The 25,337-nt window shown below is 36.9% G+C and overlaps 5 protein-coding genes and 1 long non-coding RNA gene across 6 annotated transcripts in view; 5 read left to right on the top strand and 1 right to left on the bottom strand.

Moving 5' to 3' along the window:
• Window positions 1-1,581, top strand: part of LOC132785158 (protein couch potato) — an 84,974-nt gene extending 83,393 nt beyond the window's left edge. Inside the window, 1 exon segment of the mRNA XM_060791151.1 lies at window positions 1,410-1,581. Coding sequence (XP_060647134.1) covers window positions 1,410-1,436 — 27 coding nt within the window. The 3' untranslated portion in view covers window positions 1,437-1,581.
• An 8,144-nt stretch (window positions 1,582-9,725) lies between these two features.
• Window positions 9,726-10,957, top strand: LOC132786286 (plancitoxin-1-like). The gene is made up of 2 exons (XM_060792780.1): window positions 9,726-9,873; window positions 9,931-10,957. Exons 1-2 carry the CDS (start codon window positions 9,770-9,772, stop codon window positions 10,913-10,915), a joined length of 1,089 nt encoding a protein of 362 aa, XP_060648763.1. The 5' UTR covers window positions 9,726-9,769; the 3' UTR covers window positions 10,916-10,957.
• A 95-nt stretch (window positions 10,958-11,052) lies between these two features.
• On the top strand, window positions 11,053-12,569 carry LOC132786287 (plancitoxin-1). Its single transcript, XM_060792781.1, has 2 exons — window positions 11,053-11,412; window positions 11,466-12,569. The coding sequence occupies exons 1-2, from the start codon at window positions 11,312-11,314 to the stop codon at window positions 12,352-12,354; spliced, it is 990 nt and encodes a 329-aa protein (XP_060648764.1). The 5' UTR covers window positions 11,053-11,311; the 3' UTR covers window positions 12,355-12,569.
• A 139-nt stretch (window positions 12,570-12,708) lies between these two features.
• Window positions 12,709-13,947, top strand: LOC132786288 (SPRY domain-containing protein 7). The gene is made up of 3 exons (XM_060792782.1): window positions 12,709-12,984; window positions 13,051-13,623; window positions 13,684-13,947. Exons 1-3 carry the CDS (start codon window positions 12,876-12,878, stop codon window positions 13,779-13,781), a joined length of 780 nt encoding a protein of 259 aa, XP_060648765.1. The 5' UTR covers window positions 12,709-12,875; the 3' UTR covers window positions 13,782-13,947.
• A 1,038-nt stretch (window positions 13,948-14,985) lies between these two features.
• LOC132786285 (tubulin alpha-3 chain) lies at window positions 14,986-17,211 on the top strand. The gene is made up of 3 exons (XM_060792779.1): window positions 14,986-15,386; window positions 15,438-15,741; window positions 16,349-17,211. Exons 1-3 carry the CDS (start codon window positions 15,161-15,163, stop codon window positions 17,160-17,162), a joined length of 1,344 nt encoding a protein of 447 aa, XP_060648762.1. The 5' UTR covers window positions 14,986-15,160; the 3' UTR covers window positions 17,163-17,211.
• LOC132786289 (uncharacterized) lies at window positions 15,102-16,354 on the bottom strand. Its single transcript, XR_009632425.1, has 2 exons — window positions 15,862-16,354; window positions 15,102-15,801 (listed from the first exon to the last, which is right to left on the bottom strand). It is a non-coding gene; the product is annotated as an uncharacterized LOC132786289 (long non-coding RNA).
• Window positions 17,212-25,337: the final 8,126 nt, after the last annotated feature.

Below are 25,337 nucleotides of genomic sequence, written 5' to 3'. Positions count from 1 at the left end.
CATTTTTTACCCCACACTCACGTGTGTGTGAATACCTTTGTGTGTGTGTTTTGCTGCTTCTGCTGCACGTATTTAAAATGCGAAAAGACCACATAAATTTATTTTTTCAATTTTCGTGCAAGAAAAAGCCAAGCGCGATCACAAACAGCAAACAAAAAAACAAAAACTCGACAGCAGAAAAAATACTTTATAAAAAATGCAAAGCAGAACGCATGCCACGCCCACAGCCCCCCAAAAAGTAAAATGTAGATTCGCGACACGGTTGGCAAATTCCCTAGACGTTATAAATACGGGAAAAACTGTTTTCATTTTTAGTTTTGTTTGTGATAAACATTTTGAGTGTTGCTACTAAAATAAATATAAAAGTTTATGGCGCTTGCTGATAGATTTTATTGCACAAAAATGTAGATGGCACTTAAGATTAGTAACTGGTGCGTAAAAATAAAAGGTGACCAAGAAAGGAAATAGTCAGAAAGAAATTGCATCATCTTTGCGGGAAATAAAAGCAATGAAAATAATATGAAATGGAAATTGTAGAGAACAAATAATTGTATTTGATTTTTATTCCAAAGAACTATTCAAATTCATTCCTCTTTCTTTTGCCTATCTCTGAAAAGAAGTGACAAGACATTTTATGAGTCATAAGCTGAGATTACTCGCTCACATTTGATTATGATAACTTAAAGCGCCCAGCGACAATCAATTTAAAAATCGAATGATTGTTGGGATCTTGCACAGGCCATAAAACTTGCGATAATAAATTTCTCGAACTAAATTTTTGAGTGTATTTGCTGTTTGTAGTTGATTGCTTGTTCGAAATCAATTTAAATCGTTTACATGCTGTTGCCAGGGATCAACGGGGATGGAGACTGAGGGTCCTTCTCCTCTTGTGTGTGTGTGTGTGTGTGTGTGTTGCTTCAGCTGAATGCCAAGGCTCTTCTGCGGAGGAGTCGTAAAAAGTTGTGCAGCTGCCGCTGGGCGCAAATTGCGCACTTGGCTTTTAGTACATGAAAGGAGTGAGAAGGAGAGGTCGAAGCAAGGATAGGGAGATAGGGATAAATTGGCATTGGGTGAAATTTTTCGGGTGGTAGCAAAGTTTTTTTTGTTCTTTTTTTTGAGTGTTTGCATGTTGTTTTCTTCACATAAAACATGATGCTTGATGTTTTGGGGGTCAGTCATAAAATGCCAGCCAAAGGATAAAGTTTTCTGGTGGGGGCGGGAATCATGCATGCGGAAATATCATTAAATTAAAAAGCAACCACTTTAGCAATAACAACAACAACTTACCAAGCGACTAATCACTAAAATGCACCGCCTAACTCTCACCATCCAAATATACAGAAATCGAGTGTGACGAAGAGCGACTCTGAATCAACTTACTTACTTATGTTCCCACAACTTATTTACAGAGGAGCGGGTATGGAATCAAGGCATGATTTGCTCGCTAAGAAATTAGAGCGCGAGATGCAACAACAGCAGCAGCAACAACAGCAACAGGCACACCACCAGCCACAGTCGCATCATCAGCATTACCATCAGAGCCATCAGTCGCATCATCACCATCATCATCATCAGCATCATCAGCAGCAGCAGTTCTTGATGACGCCGACAGCGACCTGACCCGGCAGCGCGAATGCACCACCAACATCGCTGCCGCACTATCACCAACCACAACAACAACAGCAGCAGCAGCAGCAACATCAACACCATCAACAGCAACATCATCTGCACCACCAACAGCAGCAGCAGCAACATCAGGCGCAACAGCAGCAGCCGCATCATCATCACATCTATTCGTATGTGCTGCCGGCGGCAACACACATTGCTGCCTGAGAGTGTTGGTGCAACAACAGCAACATGAACAACATCACTGTAGCAGGGTCCACGGTCCGTATATTTCGAGTTTGAAACGCGCATAGAGCGAAAAAATAAAGCTCCGCATGTAACGGATGCATGCAAAAGGAGGCAACAACAACAACAACAGAAAAAATTCAAAAAAAGTAAAAAAAAAAACTTTAGTTGTAGTATAAAAAAAAAATATTTAAAAAAAACAAAAAAAAAATCCACAAGTATATGTATATGTTTATATATATACGATATAATAATTTATATGGCAAGCCTAACCCAGTTTAGTGAAATTTTTGACAGGCCGCATGGAAAATTGTAGGAAAACCAAAAGAAAAGAAAAGAAAAGAAAAGGCAGCAAAAGATGGAAAAAAACTTGTAGTAAAATATACAAAGCGAAAACAAAAAAAAAACGATAGAACAGAATTAGAGATTGAGAGAACCAATTCGAAAAAGACACTTGATATGCCCCCAATAGATATATATATACACAAATATATATATATACAAATATGTATATCCGAAAAATATATACAAAATAGTTGAAAATGCTGCAAACGATTTTTGAAGGATTTTTAAAACTGAGATCGTCGTTCTGTTTAATATTAAATTTTTTGGGTTTTTGTTTGAATTGTTTTTTTCCTATTTCGATTATTTTTCAAGAAATGGAATTGAGACATTATAATCGATTTTTTGACATTATTTTTCAAATGCATCATAAGAAGTTAAGGGAATAACTTAATTGAACATACATAATTATGGGAAATAAATTAACAAAACAAAAAAAAAAAGAAAAGAAATCGAAACAAAAAGAAATATAATTATAGCTTAACCGAATGTGCCCTTTAATAGCTCTCTTTCTAGAATTATAATAATAATAATAAAAAAAAAAAAACAAAAAAGGAAAAAAACCATGAGAAACCAAAAGTTATAAATACATCTATCTGTATGTATGTATATTTGCATTAAAGTAATGTATCTTGTATCTAGAGAATACAATTTTGAAGTGTTATTTAAATATGAAAAATATGAAAGAAACAAACAAACAATTTGTATCAAGATCAACTACGGAAACAAACAAACAACAACAACGAGAACTAGTCGACGTCATCATCAAAGTGAAATTTAACTGAAAGCTGGTTTCGAAATTTATTTGGTATAATGAAAAAAAACGTACTTATAAATTAAATACAATTGTGAATTCGACACGGCACTAAGCTCGAGTTGCGATGTTAAAGACTCGTAATACATTATAACAACAAAAAAGAAAAAAGAAAAACAATATACATATATATATATATAAATCTTAAACTAAATCGAATCGAATTGCAGAAAACGATTCCAGATTACAATTCAAACATTCTATACACACACTTTCCGCCCAAAAAATACTGAGACAGTCTTTTTTGATTGAATTCTGCAAAGCTCTCGCCCCACACACTCAAAAGACTAGACAGAAAAGAAAGAACTTATTACCCAAAAACAAAAAAAACTCTTGACTTTCCCCCCAGGATTCCTAACGATCTTTTCTGAAAATTATCAAATGCTAGAACAATCAACACACACATTTTTCTTGCTAAACAAAACAAAATCAACAACATTAAAGAAACCAACGAAACGACAGAAGGGGAAAAGCGGAGATAGATCTAGGCAGAATGACAACAACAACAAAAAAAAAAAAAGATAATGACGCAAACATCAACAGAACAGAACAGAACAACAATTTCTCTAGGATGGGTTCTAGTATATAACATCAGAAAACATATCATCTTATGTAGCTGCAGTAACAACAGAAACTACAAAAGCAATTACGAAAATAAATTGCGATTAATTGTGACTAAGCGAGATGAACTACAAGTACACTTATGCTAAAGCAATGTTAAAGTTAAAAGCTAAAAAAAACAACTATAAACAAATGGCAAGACATAGGCGTTTAAGTAGCTAATTACAACAACAACAACAACAACAACAACTGGAAAATGGTATTCAATTTTTTATTCAATTCTAGTTTCTCTGAGTTGACTTGATTTCGAGTAGTTGCAGTTTTTTTCCCCAAGCATTGTTTAAACTTTAAGCATAAACATTACAATTATTTTACATTTAAAAAAAAAGATGAAAAGAAAACGTATTTTTACCAAAGTTGTCCTTACTAAATAACTTATTTACGTTAACAATTTCCCAACAATTTGTTAAAATAACAAACAAAAAAAACTTAACATATTTAATACTTAGTTAAGCTTAAAGAAAAAAACTAGACATACCAAAGGCATATTTGAAAGAAAACAAAAACAAAATATGAGAAAAAAATATGTTATAGCAATAATTGGCATTATATTTTTGGTCTTGGATTTTCAATTAACAAATTTTTTCAATCAATTTAATTTGTATAATTTAAAGAATTTGTTTTTAATTTCAATTGACTTTAGTCAAATTGCAAAGCATATTCCGTCCAATTACATTTCTTGCTTTCCTCTTGCCTACGAACTCATTAAGCCTCATCAAAAATATCCTTATCATCATCATTAATTATCATCACCATTATTATCTTTATGACAGGTTCACACACACACACACACACACACACACACACGCATACAATACAGTACATACTTATGAAAAGTTAGATTTAAGCAAAACGGGAAGAAAAAAAAACAAAAAATTGAATTATATTATTAACTAATGCATATCATAAAATTGCGCCTTTAAAACAAAAACAAAAAAAAAAACAAAACAAAATATTTACAATTACAAGTAAGCATTACAAATAAACTAAATAAAAGTTACCAAAAGGAATAGCAGCTATGCCTAATACAAATATTTTCGAAATTAATTTTTAACGTTAAGCAGCAAAGAATAAAAACGCCTGAAAGTATGCAAACAAAAGCAATGGAAAAGCGTTCTAATTAGCTGCGTGTGTGCAAGTGTGTGTGTGTGTGTGTGTGCGTGTGCATGTTTGAAATCATCCAAAAAGGCATTTTTACCCATCTAGTAACTAACAGAAAAAAAAAACAGAAAAGGAATCGCTAAGGACACATTAGCTGCCTTTAGGCCTCTATTTCCAGACATGATCCTAAAAACTACATTTCAAAATGATTTCATCAGCAAAAACGTGACGAAAGTGAAAATACTTTTCGCGTTCGAGAATATCTATAAAGCATAATGAAACTAGTTTGTAAATGATAAAACAAAAAAATGGAAAAAAACTAAAACTAAAACTAAACAATATGAATTATGGGAACATTATATGAATATATGAATACATTTTTTGAAACAAAAACAAAAAACAAAAGAAAATGAAAATGAAAGAAAAACTACATACAACTACAACAGATACATATCAGCAAAGATGGAAGATTTACCAGATATAGAACAAAGCAAAAACAACTTTTACAAGAAATATGCTAAAGAATAACTTATATAAAATAAAAATAAAACGATAAGCGATATGTTTTGATGTGGTTTTTAACATTTTTTGACAATGTAAGCATAAAAAGGCAAAGCAGTTACCAAAAGAAGAAGAAAAAACAAAAACAAGTATAAAATTAATATTATATGAGTTCTAACTGTGTCTAGGGGCAATTAGATAATAGATTAAACACTACTTACATACATATGTAAAGGCATATAAACACATAAAGACAAAGAAATTTGTATTTTATTATATTATTATTAAGTATTTGTATTTTGTAATTCAATTCTCTTCTTTTCCTGACAATTTCTCCCAATTTCTTTCGATTCTCCCCCCCCCCAAACAAATATTTCAATTGCCTTATCTAAAAAGTTTTGTAACCCAACTAATGCTTAAGTAATTTATGTATTGTATACCATCTATATATATATACCCAAAATATCATATAGTATATATAAACTATATACTTCTAAACAATATTTCCATACTTGCGTTTATGTGTAGCGTTTACTTAGCCTTTTTTAATTAATTGACGGTATTAATTACGCATAATAAATTCATTTTGTTCGTTAAACAAAAATCCCAACTGACATTTGTTTTATTTATCATTTCACAATTTTAGTTGACTAATCTGATTTGCTCTGATTTTTAATAATAATGATGATGATCATACGCATAAACCTTAAGGAAACGAATTTTAAATTAGTGAAAATTTTTGCAATAACTAAAACAAGTTAAAAATACATACAAGAAGATGCGTATATAAAAAAATAAATATACATATATATATAACGGTTATATACATAAGAATTGATATAATATGATATTGAACTACAACAGAGGAGATATTCTCAAGAAAACAATTTGCTATGGATGATGCTGTAAATTTGTTTATAACATTTCCAATATACATATAGCATACACTCGTATATACACATACACACATACATATATACACAGAACAAATACATTCATTTACATGCATAGCCATATAAGTAGAACAAAATTGATATTGAATATTGAAAATATCAATAAAAACAAAAATGAAAATGTTGATAATGACAGCAAACAACAACAACAACAAGAACAACATCAGCAACAACAAGTGAAATGAGTAACATTTAAAAAAGATAAAGAAAAGTAAACAATTGAAAACATATCAAACTTGTGCCCGATATTAAAATGAACTATATATAGTATGTGTTGTGCAGACACATGCACATATATAATTATATTATATATAAATATATATACTTATATATGTATACAAAAAAACAAAAACAAAAAACATATGTAACGCAGCAACAAATTAGCCGCAGCAATTTTCAAATTATAATAATAATAATAATAATAAAAGAAATGCATATGTGCAGTTTTCAATTGCAACTTTTATCATCATAAACATAATACAAATAATAATAAGTATAATACAAATAATTCAGCATAATAATATTATTATTATTATTAACTACAACAAATGGCAAATGTTTGTCTATTTTGAGGCTCATTTAAAGTTTTTGCAAACAACCAAAAAAAATACAAAAATAATACTAAAAAATAAAAAAAAACAAAACAATTTAAGAACTCTTCATTTGAACAATTGACAACCTTTTGCTAGTATTGTAAAAAAATGAGAAAGAAACATATACAAAAGAGCGCAAGCTATGAAAAGATTAGCTAAATATTATTATGAACTTATATAAAAGAAAACAAAAACAACAAAATATGAATATCAGCCTTGTTCTTTATATATATTTCAAAGTAAACCAAAAAAAAAAACCAAAACAAAATGCATACAATATATTAAAAAATTATTAACTACTATATTAAAAGTAAACTAAAACTGAAAAAAAAAACTAAAAAAAAAATACAAAAATAAAAAAAAATACATAAATATTTAGCAAAAATATTGTATTGTGAGTTTTATGTGTTGTTGCAGTGCGGAAACCAAAGACAAAAGCGAAAGAGTGTTAAAAGCAATAGAAAGAACAAAAAAAATAAAAGAAATGAAAAGAAAACACAATACAAATTGAATTGGCAGAAGATAATGTCTCAGATTGAAATGAGGATTTATAAATAATTCAATATAGATCGATTAACGATTACGATGAAATGAATGAGAAACAATAAGCAAACAACCAGCGATAAACAAATTTTATTAAACGCGATTTATTTGAAATGACATTAACGTAATATCAGAGCCCAATTATTATTAATCTTATTATTGATTGTACTACAACAACAACAACCAAGTACCATAAATAAACAGCTACAAACAATTATTATACAATTTGATCATATCTTCTCTCCCCGCAAACCAAATTCCCCTGCCCTTCCTCACCCAACAACAAACAACTCGACAACAAGTCAGTAAGAGATGCACAAAGAACCTGCCACGGCAGAAAGTGTTTACTGCAGCAGTAGAAACAACAACAACAACAAACAACAACCAGAACAACAACAACAACAAGAACAGCAACAACAACAAATAATAATATGTAATACAAATAATAAATAAAAACTTGAACAATTGTTTTGTGTAATTGTAAACAACAATCTTGAATTTATTTGTAGGCAAACCCTAGAGAAAATTCTACGGTTCGATCGACAGATGATAAATTGATTAATAAATACTCTTAGGCTCAATTCCTAATGCGGAATACAGTGACAACAATAAGTCGAGTCTGCACGACTGCAAGATACCCGATACCTATTTTCAATAAAAGCAAACGAGTACGATATTATCCTTAAAATCTACATAAAATACCGAAAAACTACTTAAATTTTACATTGATATACTACTATATTCTAAAAAAAATACCGGAAATACTAAAATTTACGATCGATATACTTCAACATTCAAAATAAACCGTAGAGTGGAACATATACCGGATTGACAATCAAACAACAGCCGTTTTCCCATATTCCAAATTTGTTCGGAAAGAAGTCACAAAGTAATAATACTCTTATTAATGTAACAATAAGCAAAAAGCTGCAGTCGAGTCTGCTCGACTGTGAAACACCCGCCACCCACTTTCAACAAAAGCAAAACAGTATGGCAATCTTCAAGTATACACAATTAAAATACAGAAAAAATATTGAAGACCAATATACCACAACATTCAAAATATACCATAGAGTGCAAAATATGCCAAAATATACAACAACTGCAGTTTTTTCCCATATCGAGAAATCAAGATGCGTTCGTTGGGCGGCAAACAGTTTCGTCTCCTTGGCAGGAGTTCCCGGCCCAAAGTCCGGCTCTGGGTGTCAGTCTCTTTGTGGAGGCTTGGCGCAATGGTGCTGGCAATTTGCCCGACCGCTGCGACATGAGAAACAAAGTGATTTTTTGATAGTTCAGCAGTTCACTTTCTTATCAACAACGCTAAATATAATACATATTTTCTAGACATTATCGATTTCACTTTCAGTAGATTTTGAACGCTGAATAAAAACATTTTTGGCAATGCGAGTAATTTGTCTGTGTCTTTTGTTTTTAATCGCAATTGTAGTAAATGTGTCAGCTGATTTGTCAGTTAAAAATGAAGACAACAATGATGTCGATTGGTGAGTCAACAAATAATCAAAGTTGTAGTTAATCTAACAACATAATTTGTAGGTGGTTTATGTATCTGCAGGATGATAAAAAAATACTTCTATGTAACCAGCGAAAATTACAACAAGTGGCAGATGTCGAATGAAATACAGATGAGCTTCTAGGGGATTAATCGTCGCATCTGAACACACGAAACCGTTTCCAAGAAGAATTCTGGCGGCGATTGGATCTGCATCGGGGATCTCAATCGCCATCAATCGCATCTAAGTCGCCATCAATCGCCATCTGTCTCGAGGATTCAGTTGTAAGCGAAAGATACCGCGAATTGATTTCCACATACGAAGAGTGTGAATAACCAAATGCGTAATGTCGACTACGATACCTTGGACTTGGAAGAGGCACAAAGTAAATGAATACTCTTCTAAGCTGTAGCTATAAAAATAGGTTTCGGTTATTCCAATTTTTCCCTTGCAATGAACTGCAAATATCTTCCAATCTATTGAGTCTTTCTTATGTATTTCTAATTAAAATGAAACATGCAACATCTCTCATTGCTGATTCGCTTATCGCCAGCTACAGAGGCGCACAGTAAAGGTTCTTTCATTAGAATCCCCCTTACATACTCTGCTAACTACGCCTCTCGAATGCGAGCACAGATGTGGTTTAGGGGTCGAGAGTTCTAAACCGATAAGCTGTAAATAGAGCGCAGGCAAACAGGTCACACAGTACAGGGATATTTTGAAATACATAAGTAAAGCATTGTCTCAATGTAACTATATACTTTACACACGCTCTACCTGCATTTGTACAAATGCCAAGCAGGTGTGACTATTGTAATGAATTCCCAACACATTAGCACCTAAGTGGAGCACCCTGTATGAGCGATTTGTGTTGATTAGAGTTTATTTTGCGACGCTGAATCATTTCAATTTAAACTGTTGAACGAGAAGGTTTGCAACATGCGTTTGATTTGTGTCTTGCTCTTGGCGGCTGCCATGCTGCAAGTTAGTGCGGCAAGCAACAAAGTGAGCTGCAAGGATGAAGCTGGCCACGATGTCGACTGGTAAGCAAACAGAGATTAATAGTTATCCCGGTATTATTGTGAACACTTAACTCTTAGGTGGTACATGTACAAGCTGCCCAAGCACTACACCAATGATCCAGGTCAGGGACACGATGTGTCCGGCCAGCGTTACTTCTATGTCACCAGCTCAGCCTACGACAGCTGGCAGCTCTCTGGACGCCGCATAGCCGATGACAACTCGCTGCCTGGCGAGACTTTGCGTCCTCTCTATGCCGATGCTCAGGTGCTGCTCGCCGCGTACAACGATGAGTTCCCTAATGGCACGGTCTCTAGCACCGGGGGACATACGAAAGGTGTTATTGCTACCGATGGCACCACAGGAATGTGGCTGGTGCATTCGGTGCCCAAATATCCGACTGTGCCCCAGTACAGTTATCCCACAACGGGCGAACACTTTGGTCAGAGTTTGCTCTGTGTCACACTCGATGCTGAGGGCGTGGAGAAGGCGGGCGAGCTGTTGGTCTACAATGAACCTCACTTTTACTACGAACGCAATCCCTTGTTGCGTCTGGGCGAACAATTCCCAAGTTTGGAGCGTGCGTTGAAGCGTCAATGGCGCACTGAGGCGCCGTATCAGAAGGAGATCGAGGTGCGTTCGTTAGGCGGCAAACAGTTTCGTCTCTTTGGCAAGAGTTCCCGGGCCAATGTCGAGCTCTACAACGATGTCGTGGCTCCGGCTCTGGGCGTCAGTCTCTTTGTCGAGGCTTGGCGCGATGGTGCTGGCAACTTGCCCGACAGTTGCGACACGGGAAACAAAGTCTACAACGTCGAGGAGATTGCCAATCAGGATTATTTCATTGGCTTCAAGACAACCGGCGATCATTCTAAATGGGCTGTCTCCCAAGAGTCGGGCATTCTCTTGCATCGCTGGCGTGTCGGTGGCGGTGATTGGATCTGTGTCGGCGACATCAATCGCCAGCAATCACAGCATCGGCGCGGCGGTGGCACAGTGTGCCACAAAAGTGCTCGCGTCTCGAATCTCTATCGCAAACTTGTCGCCAATTACGAGAAATGTAACTAAACGATTAATGCTTTAATAAAGTTCAATGCAATGCTACGGTAATTCTTTAATATTCTTTAAATAAAACATGTATTTGAATTGCAAACATTTTTTTTTTAAATCGATTAAACTTAATCCAGTTTTTCCTAAGCTCATCAGAAGACCTTTTATCTCTTATGATTTATTAAATATTTAGATATTTTGTAAAAATGTCTTATTATAATTCATTTCTATCTAGAAGATCAGGAACATTTTTTTATTCATTAACGTAAACAATATATTTTGGAATGCAGTTAAAATACGATAGTTCAGCAGTTCACTTTCTTATCAACAACGCTAAATATAATGCGTATTTTCTATACATTATAAATTTCACTTTTAGTAGATGTTGAACACTGAATAAAAACACTTTTGGCAATGCGAGTATTTTGTCTGTGTCTTTTGTTTTTAATCGCAATTGTAGTAAATGTTTCAGCTGATTTGTCATGTAAGGATGAAGACAACAATGATGTCGATTGGTAAGTCAACAAATAATCAAAGTTGTAGTTATTCTTCACAAAATGATTTGTAGGTGGTTCATGTATCTGCAGGATGATGAAAAATACTTCTATGTGACCAGCGAAAATTACAACAAGTGGCAGATGTCGAATGAAACACTGATGAGTAATCGATCTCTGCTATTCAGAGGATTGAATTTAGAATATCTTGCAGCTTATGCTACTTACAACGATGTTTTTACCAATGGCACCACATTCGATTGGGGTGGAGCTTCTAGGGGATTAATCGCCGCATCCGCAACTGTACACTCAGGAATTTGGATTATACACTCGATGCCCCTCAATGGTACTCTAAATCAGACGTATGGAGAACATTATCTTTGTCTAACACTCGATAAAAAGGGCGTAGAAAAAGCGGCTGAACTTTTGGTACTCTCTGAGCCGCACTTTAACTTAACACTCCAATCCAATAATCTCGTCGATATTTTTCCGCTTCTGCATAATGCCATCGGTCCCAATACATTCCCGACTGGCGACCTTGAGCTAGATGTGGAGCTAAGCACCTTGAAAGGAAGAAAGTTTCGGTTCTTTGGCAAACATCCGTCAATCTACAAGGAGTTATATGCCGACATTGTCGCCCCGGCGCTTGGAGTTAATCTTTTTGTGCGAACCGATCGTAATAGCTGTTCAGCCTGTCAAAATTTACCGAACAAATGCAACGACAACAAGATCTACAACATAAAGGAAGTTGTCGGCCCTCAAGGTAGATCGATATCTGCATTAGCAGATCGATCCAAGTGGGCCGTATCCCAGAAGAATTCTGGCGGCGATTGGATCTGCATCGGGGATCTCAATCGCCATCAATCGCATCTAAGTCGCGGGGGCGGCGCCATCTGTCTCGAGGATTCAGTTGTAAGCGAAAGATACCGCGAATTGATTTCCACATACGAAGAGTGTGAATAACCAAATGCGTAATGTAGACTACCACACCTTGGACTTGTTTACAACTATCAACGTGAATTGAAATTTATATTTATCAATTCTATTACTTATAAAATTGTTGATATTATTTTATTTAATTACCCAGTTGTAAATTTAAATGCTTTCTTCTAAAGTAGATTTATATCAACAAAATAAAAATAAAATGCAACAGAAACAAATTCAAATACTTTTTTTGCGTTGCCAACTGCTTGCTGACTTTGAACAATAGATGGCGTTGGTTGCGCCATCTAGCGGCAGCGCCTGTAGCTGGCTGACGTCACAATATGGCTGCCAGGGTTGCAATACAGAGCAAAAGCAAAACAGCTGTTGATAAACCAAGCGAAAAGAACAGAAAGTAAAAGTACAACAAACCAAAAATTAATACAACTAAAAATACAAACTTCAGCTTGCACAAAATCAAGCAAGACACAAAACAAAAACAGATATTTTCAAGCTGACACATAAAACAGTCTCAATCACACGTAATTGCGACAGTTTGTGGCATGTTCTGTTGCCTGCGCACCTGCCTCAATGGCGGCCAATTGCGAAAACCAACAGCGGCCGCACATCGACTCCGCGAGCCCGACGTTCACCTCGATGCGGCGCATATGGGTAAGTGTCTCTTCATCTTCGTGTTGCAATCATGGACATAGTTGATAAAACACTTCAACACAACAGGCGCCGACGTTATTTTGCTGTCGCATCAATTGCGTGTCACAGGCACAGGCGGTGTTCTGGCTACTGCACCCCTGGTGCAGTCCAAGTCCTACTTCGAGGTAAAGATACAGCAAAGCGGCAGCTGGTCCATTGGCCTGGCCACACGACAAGCGGACCTCGGACGCAAGTGGGGCGGCGGTGATCGGGAATCATGGTGTCTCTGCTCCGACAATGCCACACGACACAATGACGAAGAGTTCGGTCCTGTCGTTGCCAACTGCACACAGCCAACGCTCAGCTCCAGCAAGTCGGTGACAACCACAACAAATGGAATTCTGAATAATAGTGCCGCTGCTGCCGCTGGTCTCATTGCCATCGAGGATCTGCAAGAGGATCTTGTGATGACCACCGGGAACAGTGAATTGACAACGGTCGAAGAGCTGATCAAGGCACCACAACGTGACTTTCCCGACGAGGGCGATATTGTGGGCGTAGCCTTCGATCATGTCGAGCTCAATTTCTACTTCAATGGCAAGAACCTGGAGGTGCCTTTCCGCAATGTGCGCGGTGCCGCGCTCTTTCCGGTCATTTATGGTGAGTGCAATACAGTATTCCATCATATTTACAATTATATTATTATTTTCCTATTCACAGTTGGCAATGGCGCCATTCTGGACATTATTCTGGACAACTTTTCGCATGGTCCGCCTTCAGGATTCGAACGCATTCTTCTCGAGCAGTCGTTACTTTAGAGCAAAGATGTTTGCCAGTCATCTCCTCTGCTGCTGCTGCTACTTTCCGCAATATCAAGTGTATCAAATTTTCTAGTCTCGCTCCCAAAACTTTGGGCGCTTTCGAAAAAACTGTCTAACCGCAAACCAAAACTAAAACAACTTTTGTTGCACATAAAGAACATGATTTCATCGTACTTCGACTTTAATCTACTGTGAAACTTCCCTAAAACCAAAGTATTAATGTTAAACAAAACAAAAATGAACTGCACTTTAAAGATCAAATATTTTTAGGCAATATAAATGAATATCATTCCAAATGTAGAGGGAAGCTTTACTGTATTCCATTCGACAGTTGTTTCATAGCCGACAAATGTGTATTGTATTGATGATGAAAATGTATTTAGGAGTCTGTTTTGTAAATTATTTATAACGTAGCTAGAAATTGCGAATGCTTTGTATAATACACACTCACACACACCTAGCCACACACTTGTATAAACTAAGTGTATTTTGTGCATACTCTTGCAGAATTCATAAAAGTTAAGATCAATATCTGTTTAGTTCTTTAACTATTTTTACTTTATACCAACTGTCAATCACAATTATTATTTGGAATTGTACTTTCCGCTTTTAATTCGTTTAGGGTAATCTCTTCAAATTGTTTTAAAAATTATCCAATGTATGACAATCACGTTTTATTTAAAAATGGCTTTAGTTCGGCATTCTATCATAAAACTCAACTAAACAAAATCTACTACCTTACTATATTAACATTCCACTAATCTAATTGTAATTGCTATTCCCATTTAACCAACTGCAAGAAGTATATTTTAACTTCGGTATTCCGAAGTTCTCTCTTTGTTTTTATACCAATCAATATTGTTTTCGTACATTCCATTAAAATGAAAAGCTAGCTAAGTTATTGGACCATCTCCTAACCAACTACCTTTATAGCTTCTTATTGCACTCGAGCACGGAAATTACCAAACTATATATAAAACATACTATATAAATAATCATATCTTTAAGAAAAATGTACTTAACGCTTTGAACAAAAAAAAAAACTGACGAATCCGCGCGCGGACAATAATGAATGTTATGTAAAATTGTATTGTGCGTACTTAACTAAAAGAAAATATCTACTTATATGCTATATAAAATCCTATTTATACTATATATAATGATGGCATATATCATAAATATATAAAGCATACAAACTATTGTTTAGCTTGTCATTGAAATTCTATGTAAATGAAATTATTTAAAAGATCAATCCAAAAAAAAAAAACTTAAAAATTATTCGAATGGGCTTTTTAATTTCGTATGTTTTGCACTAAATTGAAAGCAAATAGGACGCATGTGGAGAGGTCAGAGAGAGGTGACAACACCGGCATTACATGGGCAGCCGGGGCGAAATAATCCAGATACACATCGGCCAGGCGGGCGTTCAGATAGCCAATGCCTGCTGGGAACTGTATTGCCTGGAACATGGCATCATGTCGAATGGACGCCTCATGTCCAAGCCCTGCGATGACTCCTTTCTCACGTTTTTCGAGTTCAGCGGTCGAGATCCCTGTGTTCAGCCGCGACTCGTCATGATCGACACGGAACCAACAGTCATAGGTGCGCAGTTTCTTCTTCGGAAATCCCCTTATTAACTCTTGTTTCTTTTAGATGAAATACGCACTGGAGCGTATCGCAATCTCTTTCATCCCGAGACTTTGATAACGGGCAAGGATGACAGCGGCAGCAACTTTGCTCGAGGTTATAATCTGATGGCCAGTGAGCTATTGGATCGCTCCATGAATGCGATACGACGTGTGGCTGATAGATGTCGCAGCTTGCGAGGATTTCTCGTCTTTCGAGCTATTGGCGGGGGAACTGGTTCTGGGCTCGGCACACGCATCATGGAGAAACTCGTGGAGGACTTTGGCAAGAAGATGACAATCATTGAGTTTCTAGTGTATCCATCGCCCTCGTAAGTAATGATTATCTCGATTTTTGCTACACCCAATAATAATTACTACTAGCTTTATTACTACCGAAAATGTAGTTTGCGATCAGTTACAAATTGAAAAATAGTTTATGATATATTTACGCATGGGTTAGTAGTTGTAGGTATATTATGATAATTTGAAATTTTTAAGGATAATACTTTTTTCCCATTGTTTCGAGCAAACTGCAGTTTTGAAAAAATAATAAAATAACTTTTTTCTCGGCTTTTAAATGCTTTGGAATCCAGTATATTTTGTGCTTTATGGTATATTTTGTATGAAGTAGTAGTCGTAGATATATTCATTTGATACATTTTAAGGATAATACTGTTTTTGCATTATTTCGACCAAACTCGACTGTTGTTTTAAAAAGATATTAAAATAACTTTTATATTGACGGTAACTTTTGGGTATTAAATGCTTTTGTAGACAATTTAATATATTTTGTGCTATGGTATATTTTGTATGAAGTAGCAGTTGTAGGTTTACACATTTGGTATGATTTAAGGATAGTACTGCTTTAACATTGCTTGGACTGTAGATTTTTTACTTTCAATTTTTTATTTTATTAATTGAGTAATTTAACTCCAGCATTTCACCGGTTATTGTGGAGCCCTACAATGCGCTGCTGGCCACGCACTTCTCCATGGACTATGCGGACGTCTCCTTCATCGTGGACAACGAGGCGCTCTACGACATCTGTGCCAACACCTTGAACGTGCCCGCTCCAACCTACACGAATCTGAATCGCATCATTGGGCAGGTGGTTGCTTCGTTTACTGCCACTCAACGTTTCTCGGGACAATCTATGGTCAGTTTCCAGGAGCTGCAAACGAATCTGGTGCCCTATCCACGCATTCATTATCCGCTCATCAATTATGCTCCTCTGGTGCCCATCACAAATGCCCAGTACGTGGACATGTCAACGGCCCAGCTGACGAGTCAATGCTTTCAGATGAGCACCCAAATGGTGCGCTGCAATCCGGCACATGGCAAGTACATGGCCTGTGTGCTGCTCTATCGCGGCGATATTGCACCGAATGAGATCAATGTAACGCTGGAGAATATTCGGCGCATGAAAACCTTTAAGTTTGTCGACTGGTCACCGACTGGCTTCAAGATTGGCGTCAGCAACATGCCGCCGGTTTATGTGCCCAACGGAGATTTGGCGCCAGCGAGTCGCGCTTGCGTGGCCATCTCGAATAATACGAATATCCGGATTGCCTGGTGTCGGTTGGTCAACAAGTTCGATAAGCTGTACCAGCGACGCGCCTTTGTCTATCACTATGTGGGCGAGGGTCTTGAGGAGGGCAACTTCGCTGAGGCGTCGGAGAACATTTGCCAGCTGGTCCACGATTATCTCGAGGTGGATGCCTCGGCGCCTGGCTCCGATGCGGATGACTAACAGCGAGCGTATATCCTTACAAATAAACGCCAAAATTTTGATGTGTGTATGTGCTGCGACTTTACATTTTTGCATGAGGTAATTGCCCGGCAATTGCTTCGTCGATGACTTTATAAAAAAGAGAAAACCGTTGGGACAAATTAAGTATTTATGGTCGAACCGAACACAAATATTGACCCAGCCCCAAAACAAAACAAAACCCAAAAACAACACAAAGCGCAATTTGCGTTGCTTGACCCCAAGTTGGAAGAGGACGAGCAGCTCGGGGAGAGGGCAAGGTCTGTGGACCCCATAATTAAAATGATCACCAAGGCAAAGGGTTTAGCACGTACCGAGGCAAAAGTCGCGCTTATCGCGATCGCACCCAGGGCAAGGTCTGTCTCTCTTTGCCCCTCGGCGGCGGCGACTCTTCCTCCTGCGGGGGCTATTTTTTTTTTTTGTATTTCTCTTATTTCTTGTGACGTGACTTACGCACGCTTAATGCGCGATTATCGAAGGAGCCACCACGAGCATCACCTGCCCCTTCCTCCTGCCTTGGCAGATATATCTTTGGCAGATCTTCGGAACGCAGTTCTCGAGCTTGGAGGCCGCCGCATCTTATCAGCGCCATTTGGTGGTCCTTGCTGACCGATGTGTGTGTGTATTATAAGCATTATCATTATGATCCCATGCCGTTGCTCCGTTGCCCAGAGAATCCCTTCTGTTAACTGTTGCTAATCTTAAATTGCGCTACCAACAACAACAGGAAAATCAATCCTTTTGTCTTTTGTTTGCTGAGCACCGTGAGAACCGCTGCGTGTGGGTTCCATCAACGCAAACCGAAAGTCCAGTTCAGTTTTAGGTTTTTGGGCGATCGACAGAGTTTTTTTTTTTGTTTTTGGTGGGCAACGTGTTAATGAGCTAAAGGAAATGCTGTGTCAGGACCACCTTAGGCGTCCCAGTCGAGCAGCAGCAGCCAACGCAGCAGCACATCAAAATGAAGTTGTTATTATATCGTGGTCTGCACGGTTAATAAAGCAATTTGGCCAAAAGAAAGCTCTTGCAGTCTGTAGCTCTTGGTGTGTAGAGAGAGAGACTTTTGTGGTTATGGTTATGTTCATAGTAGATCGGAAGTCTTTGACAGACCCACGGGGCGACCCCATGCCATAGCATTTGAAATATCTAGTTAACTCTTCTGCGCGAATTGTAAAGCCCCAAAAGCAACCAACAATAGCAACAGCAATAACAACAGCAACAACAACAACTACAGCTCTGACCTTCTTTATTTATGCACTAATCCGTGGGAAATGCGCACCCAAACACCTGGGGCCGATTTATGCCTCTTTTTGCCTGTTGCACTGACCAGACCAAGGCACCATTCACAAGGCACCCGCACAGGCCTCAAAAACCCCAACTAGCCAAATGGCAAAGCGCAAAAATAAAATGGTCGAACAATGGATGCACTTACTGGCATGTTCTTCGCTTATTTCCTTTACTCTTTATACAAAACCATAGATGTTCAGATGTTCTGGGATAATATTCGTTTAATAACATTTAGACTTTAAAGAGAACTTTAAATTTCTAACAAACTATATGATAATCATTATCAATTGGTTGCTTCATTTTATACTTAATGAGTTGCCCAATTCAGCACCTGTTTTGATTTCACATATTAACTTAGTTTTAAATCATCTAGCAATTTTTAACAGATAAGAAAGTTATAGTCGTATGTGATCGAATGTGAGATACCCATGTTTAATAGAACCATATTTTAAAAATATACCGCAAAATACTAAAATATACCAAATATTACACTTAGTACATTAATATATACAGTTTATAACTTAAATGTATTTGCTAAAATTTTTAAGCATGTTTACAAATCAATATTCCATGTGACAACTTTAACGGAACTGCCAACTAAAATTATCAGTGCTGCCCACTTATACATTGACAGTGCTGTCCACTTCTATACTGTTAGAGCTGCCAGATCAATAAAAATGAATATATTCGAATAAAGTCGAGCTTTGTTTATTAGAAGCATGTAATACCCAATGTTAGCGTATGCATATGTACCAAAGATGCAAAAACATTAAACAACCGTCGAGTGAATTAATAAAGCGCCTCAGCATCGGCCTCAGCAAAAGGCGGCCACGCATTAAACGACACACACACACAACAACTGCCACAAACAACTGCAACAACAATGCAACAGCAGGCAGTAGAGAAAAGACGGAAAAAAGCCAGAGATCGGGACAGAGCATGCCACATGTGGCACGGCCTGGCTTGGGCCAATAGATGCCACCATATGACTGACCGAGTCGAGTCGAGTCGACGCATTTGCTGCATGCATTGGGGCATGCAACGACATGCGCGAGGCACTCCACTCCACTTTTTAGCCGAGGGCAAACTTTTTGGAATTGCAATTTTCGACTTGATTTCAAAGTGGCCTCTGCGCTCTTTTTTCTTTGCTGGGGCAACACCTACCGAAGCTACAAATGGAACCTGCTGTTGCTGCAGCGACTGTTGCTGCTGCTGCGGTGGGCGGTTGACTCGATTGTTGCATGATGAAGGGGCAGCCATGAAGGGGCAGGCAGCAAAGCGCGTTTGGCCTGGCACACGCAGCAAGTGTTTCGATTTATGTTTTTTGCGCCTCGACTGCAGTCAAAACATAAATGCAACGCTCCGTTGTTGTTGTTGTTGCTGTTGCAGTTGCAGTCAGCGTTTCACTCTTGGCGTTTTCATTCAAAATGTTTAACTATGCGCGTCTGTCCGCCCTCCGCCTTCCCCCTCGGCAAAGCAACATCCCAATGTCCAGCCGAGCGACCACTTGTTGCTCTTTTATTCATTCAATTTGTCAGTTTTGCACCAGGCATACAAATCCAACTCCAACTTCAACTTCGCAGTCGTTTCCCGGCCAGAGTCAAAAGGTTATCGCCGCACTTGCAGCATTTTTACAGCCTCATCATCATCATCATCATCATCGTGATCATAATCATCATGATGATCATGTGCTTGCAACATGACGCCGCCGTCGTTTATATTGCTGCAGCAACAACAACAACAGCAACAAATTATTAGTGGTAATATTTGTGAAATATTTGTTTTCTAATCTGTAAACACCAATCATATTAGCAATTTGAATATGACAGCGCCAGCAAACAGTAACAGGCCTTGTTATACCCTGTAAACTTGAGAGCTGAACATAATGGGTATGCTCAAGTGGTAGCAGTAAGAGAAAGAAGGAAAGCTGTCATTAGAAAGTAAGAAAACTATGAAGAATTTCATTAAATTCCTTTGTGATCTAGATTCCTTCTTTTAAGTTCAACAAAATCTAAAATTAAAAAAGACTGTAAAACATTTTACATTTCAAATTGTTCAACCTAAACCATTTTCTTTATTATATTTTATAAATATTAATTTTCGACTTTTTGTATTTTTTGAAAATGTTATCATTCATATTATATTATGTTTATGTACATAGAGAGTTGCTAAAAATGTTATTATAACATCTTTTGAACCTTAAGTCAAATTTCAAATTTTAAGTCTATATATTAAGCAATATTGAATCCTAATTCGTTAGCAAAAACTTTACTGATGAAAATTTGCCTTTTCACTTCAATAATTTGCAATCAGTTTATTACATTAAATTCTTAGTTAATCCTATAAAAAACGAGACACTTACAGAGTATCTTCTAGTCTTTACTTTATTCTCTTTGGCAACTGCACGCTTGTTTTTGCTGCCACATTTGTTGTTGCGCTTTTGGTCAACGGTCAGAGCTTGTGGCAAGCTAGTTGCTTAGTTAAATGGAGGAGTGTGTAGTGTGTATATGTGTATATGTGTGTGAGTGTGTGTGTGTGTGTATGTGGTGGGTGGTTAGCTGAGCTGCCTTGGCTGCTTAGGCTAGTTTAGCTGCTTGGGTAGGTGGGGCGTGAGTTATTATCTATTCAATTGTTGCACTTGGCTGCTTCCTTTCCTCAAGCATTGGGGCTGGCCAAATTAATTGAACAAGCGGCAGGCTTTTGCCAAACCTTCAGGCCAAAAAGAGATCAGAGAGACAAAAGAGAGGCGAAGCGGCTGCAAGTGTTTGGGCAATTTCTCTCATTCTCTCTGATTGCCAAGTGTAAAAGACTTTTTTTGCATTTATGAGGCGTTTATGATGAATGCCGAGTGGATTCATGCGAGAGTGGAGCTCGTTAAGCAACGTCGACTTGCCACACATCGTTTACAACACCTAAGAGACGATCTGTCTTTTGATTCCCCCTTCATTTCGGTTTACGTTTGGCCATCTTTAAGCTGATGCATTGGCAGCCATTAGCAAGCCAATTGACATACTCTTGACAGACGGCAACTGGCAACATGCTGCATGCAACATGCCACATCAGCGGCTAAGTGCTGCAAATTTATCATTGGCCTCATCGTCGTCGTCGCAGCCATTGCCAAAAATGGCACAAATAACGACATAATTTGGAGATCTCAGACACAAGACGACGACGACGACTTCGAAACTGATCCCGCATCGTACGAACAACGACGACGACGACAATATCGTATGCAAATTGCTGCCTCATCTTGACGCAGCACCCCCAAAAATGGTGGCCAAATCGTTAGGCCACTTTGCATCTGCATCGCTGCATCCGTGTGTCAGCTGCAGTTGGCCATAGTTTGCTATTGCTGTTATTACTGCACTCCAAACGGGCATAAACACTTTGCAATTGCTCTCAAAATAAGCATAAACACTTTGCTCAGTATCTATAAAATTGTATAGAAAACTGATAAGTAGATCATATTATCGTGAAGAATTTTTAAAGAATTAGTCATCAGTGAACAACTGCTAATTCACTAATTTAACAACTTATAGAAAAAAACAATGACTTTTCTCAATGAAATAATTCATTCATGCCTAAACTCATTATATAGCCCATTCAAAAATTTCTTGCATTAAAAATGCTCAAAAGAAAAAATACATTTTTATGTTATGTACAAGAAATGTAAATAAATAAATTCCCAATATAATGAAAAACCTCTCAAAACAATCAAGACACCAAGATTTTATATCCGTCGAATACTCTAATAATCTATATTATTTTGTTGTCAAATAGAATTATGAATTCAGTTTTCATTTTATTCATAAATAACCAGAAAACTATTCATAAATCTTTGTCATTCGTAAAATACAATATTAAAATGTTTATTTCCACTTGAGTGATGAAACTGATGTTAATATGCTAAGTTATTTTAATTTTGCCAATGCTGAATGCAACATATTTATGTGACAACATTCATAGCAAAATGTAAATGAATTTATTTAATTAATAAATATCAAGTTGCGGTATTAAACAATTCGATATGCGGCTATTGTTTCGCTGTTGCCAATTATCAATTGCAATTTGTTTAAAACTTAAAATAATTGAATCAAGCGTAGAAAATTAGCGGCAGCATTTTGTGGAAACATGCCACAGGCGAACAGCTCGGGCCACACTCAGTGCCAGATTGGCAGCCTTTGATCTGTGTTGCCATTGGCATGACATCATCACACACAGAGCGAGAGCGTTTTGTTAGCCATTAGTTGAAAACGGCCAGAAACGGTTAGATCAAATGCATTTTTCGCGAGCGAAGTATCAGATATCGGCGTGATGGAAAAGTGTTTATAAATTTGAACTTGAAATTCCATATTAAGTGCAATTCGAAATAGAGTCTCTTCGCTCACTCTCCACTCTCTTTCCCCCCACCCCGTTTTGGTGGTTGCCCCCTGGCAAATGGCATGGTAATTACTCGACAGACGACGGCGCATTGCAATTTGAGCAACAAAAAAGTCAAATTCTGCACTAGGCGCAATTAATCAGATGCTGGGTCGTGCCTGGCCAAATGTTTTTGTCTTAATGATGCCGGAGAGTCGTTGGAGCCAAGCAGCCAAGTTGACTCTCGGCCGTCTTGGCCAACATGGGCCAAGGAAACGTCGCTCGCCACGTTGCGCAAATATGGCCAAAGTCAAAGGTCAAACGACTGCAAACTGCGCCTAATGTCTCACTTATGGCACAACACAAAGTTGCGTGAGAATGCTCCAAACTAACAGTTTTGCTCCACTCCACTTCCACTCTACTTCACTTCATTCTACAAATTAAGCAGCAACAGCGACAGAGCCACAAAACTTGGCAATAGATAATAATACCTTGACAAGTTCTGCCAATTTGGGAAAATAGTTTATGGAGGCTAAGTACTCGCAACTAAAACTTTTTACTAATTAGTTAAATTAGTCGTACATGCAATAGAAACCATGGTAAGTTCTTCGAATGTGAATGAAGAGAATTAAAAGACTTACCAATCAGGAGATTGAGAATCTGCAACGAAAAGAACAATTGTAAATTAATATAAATTTAAATAAAAATAAATATTTAGTATATACTGATATGAAAATACCGAAGTAGTCATACATTTAAAAATACTAAAAAGTATAATACTCGTATAATAATAATAATAATAATAATAATAATAATAATAATAATAATAATAATAATAATAATAATAATAATAATAATAATAATAATAATAATAATAATAATAATAATAATAATAATAATAATAATAATAATAATAATAATAATAATAATAATAATAATAATAATAATAATAATAATAATAATAATAATAATAATAATAATAATAATAATAATAATAGAATACAAAAGCATCTTTTAAAAATACCAAAAAATGTGTGTCAAGTATATTATATATAAAAAAAAGTATTTTATTTTAATGTACCAAAAATTATATATATATATATATACGGAAATGAAAATAGAGAAGTATAACTTTATTTTAAAGTACCAAAAAGTATTTATCAAGTATACACTGAAATAAAAATACCAAAGTCGAACTTTTTAAAATACCAAAAAGTATATATCAGGTATGTATTGCAATGAAAATACAGAAGTACTTTTTTTTAAAATACCAAAAATTCAGTTGAAAACATTTTATTAAACCAACTTATTACTTTGACTCACGAGATATGATTTTAATTTGTCTTATTTTATTTATTTACATTCTAGCTAATTAATTAGGCCTTTAATTATATGTTTATGACTTTAAGATTAAATATTTTAATATAAATTTTAGTTATATTTTTATAACTTGCATTTTTGTTAATTTGTTCATCAACTTGTCTTGGAATAAACCTAATTCAGCATTGCAATTAATACGTAGTTATAATGATGTAGTTTTTTTTTAGATTCATATCTACATTAACTTGTCTGTATGCTCTCCTTCTCTTTCTTTCTCTTCCAGCCATCCTTTTCTTAGATCACTCTTATATCGATTGCGCATCTGATGCAAGTCAATCGTGATGGATCGTCGGCATTTATCGGGGCTGGCTCGATTAGTCGTTAGTCGTCGCCTCCTGTGTAAATGTAATGCCGATAATTTGGCCTGAATGCGTGGCCAATTGGACACTTTCGACTGGCCAATTGCGAGCTAATAACTGACTTCAGTTGAGTCCAGTTAATCGCTCTCGTTGTTGTTGTTCTTTTTGTCGTTTGTTGTCATGGTTGTTGTTGTTGTTGTTGTTGTTATTGGTCGTGGCAGCCGCTGGCCTAATCCTAATCAATTTTGAACGCCTGACGAGGCGTCATAAACACGCTTTAAAGAAAATCATTTTGCATGGGGGCATGCCGCATGCTGTGGCAATGGAGAGGGGCAGGAGCAACATTTAAAACATTGCCAAAGTGTTACAATTTCCATTAGTTACAGTTATTTGGCTTCGCGCGATCGCCAGTGGCGCAACCAGAGCAAAAGCTTTGGGGCAACCACCAAGCACAGTGCAGCACAATTATCAGGCAGCAGGCAACGTTGATTACGATGATGGATTATAACACTTTATACAGGTGCTCTGTGTATGTGTGTGTGTATGTGGATATTTGCAGAGTTGCCTGCCTCAGGTAGTAGCTGCAATTGAAATCGCATTCAATATGCAACTGCAACAACAACTGTTTTGGCCACTTGCAACGTGGCCCTTGAACTGGCCATCACGTTTTGGCCATTTAAGCCGACAGAGCGTCTGAATTGTGTGCCCTGCAGTTGAGTTTGCTCGATCGCTCGACTGCTTATTTGCTTTAGAAATTATGCACGAAACGCGCCGCGGCACAGAAATTAATTTAACAGCTTGACAGGATTAACTCTCGACTTTGGTTACGATCCGC

Source organism: Drosophila nasuta, chromosome 2R (genome assembly GCF_023558535.2).
Source record: "Drosophila nasuta strain 15112-1781.00 chromosome 2R, ASM2355853v1, whole genome shotgun sequence".
NCBI lineage: Eukaryota > Metazoa > Arthropoda > Insecta > Diptera > Drosophilidae > Drosophila > Drosophila nasuta.
Note: the sequence above shows the minus strand (reverse complement) of the source record. Positions and strands in the feature narration are given on the sequence as shown.

Coding starts and splice junctions, on each gene's coding strand:
- LOC132786287 (XM_060792781.1), top strand. CDS start 11,312: ATGCGAGTATTTTGTCTGTGTCTTTTGTTTTTAATCGCAATTGTAGTA. Junction 11,413..11,465: donor GACAACAATGATGTCGATTG/GTAAGTCAACAA, acceptor AATGATTTGTAG/GTGGTTCATGTATCTGCAGG.
- LOC132786285 (XM_060792779.1), top strand. CDS start 15,161: ATGGGCAGCCGGGGCGAAATAATCCAGATACACATCGGCCAGGCGGGC. Junction 15,387..15,437: donor CACGGAACCAACAGTCATAG/GTGCGCAGTTTC, acceptor TGTTTCTTTTAG/ATGAAATACGCACTGGAGCG. Junction 15,742..16,348: donor CTAGTGTATCCATCGCCCTC/GTAAGTAATGAT, acceptor ATTTAACTCCAG/CATTTCACCGGTTATTGTGG.
- LOC132786288 (XM_060792782.1), top strand. CDS start 12,876: ATGTTCTGTTGCCTGCGCACCTGCCTCAATGGCGGCCAATTGCGAAAA. Junction 12,985..13,050: donor CCTCGATGCGGCGCATATGG/GTAAGTGTCTCT, acceptor TCAACACAACAG/GCGCCGACGTTATTTTGCTG. Junction 13,624..13,683: donor GCTCTTTCCGGTCATTTATG/GTGAGTGCAATA, acceptor TCCTATTCACAG/TTGGCAATGGCGCCATTCTG.
- LOC132786286 (XM_060792780.1), top strand. CDS start 9,770: ATGCGTTTGATTTGTGTCTTGCTCTTGGCGGCTGCCATGCTGCAAGTT. Junction 9,874..9,930: donor GCTGGCCACGATGTCGACTG/GTAAGCAAACAG, acceptor CTTAACTCTTAG/GTGGTACATGTACAAGCTGC.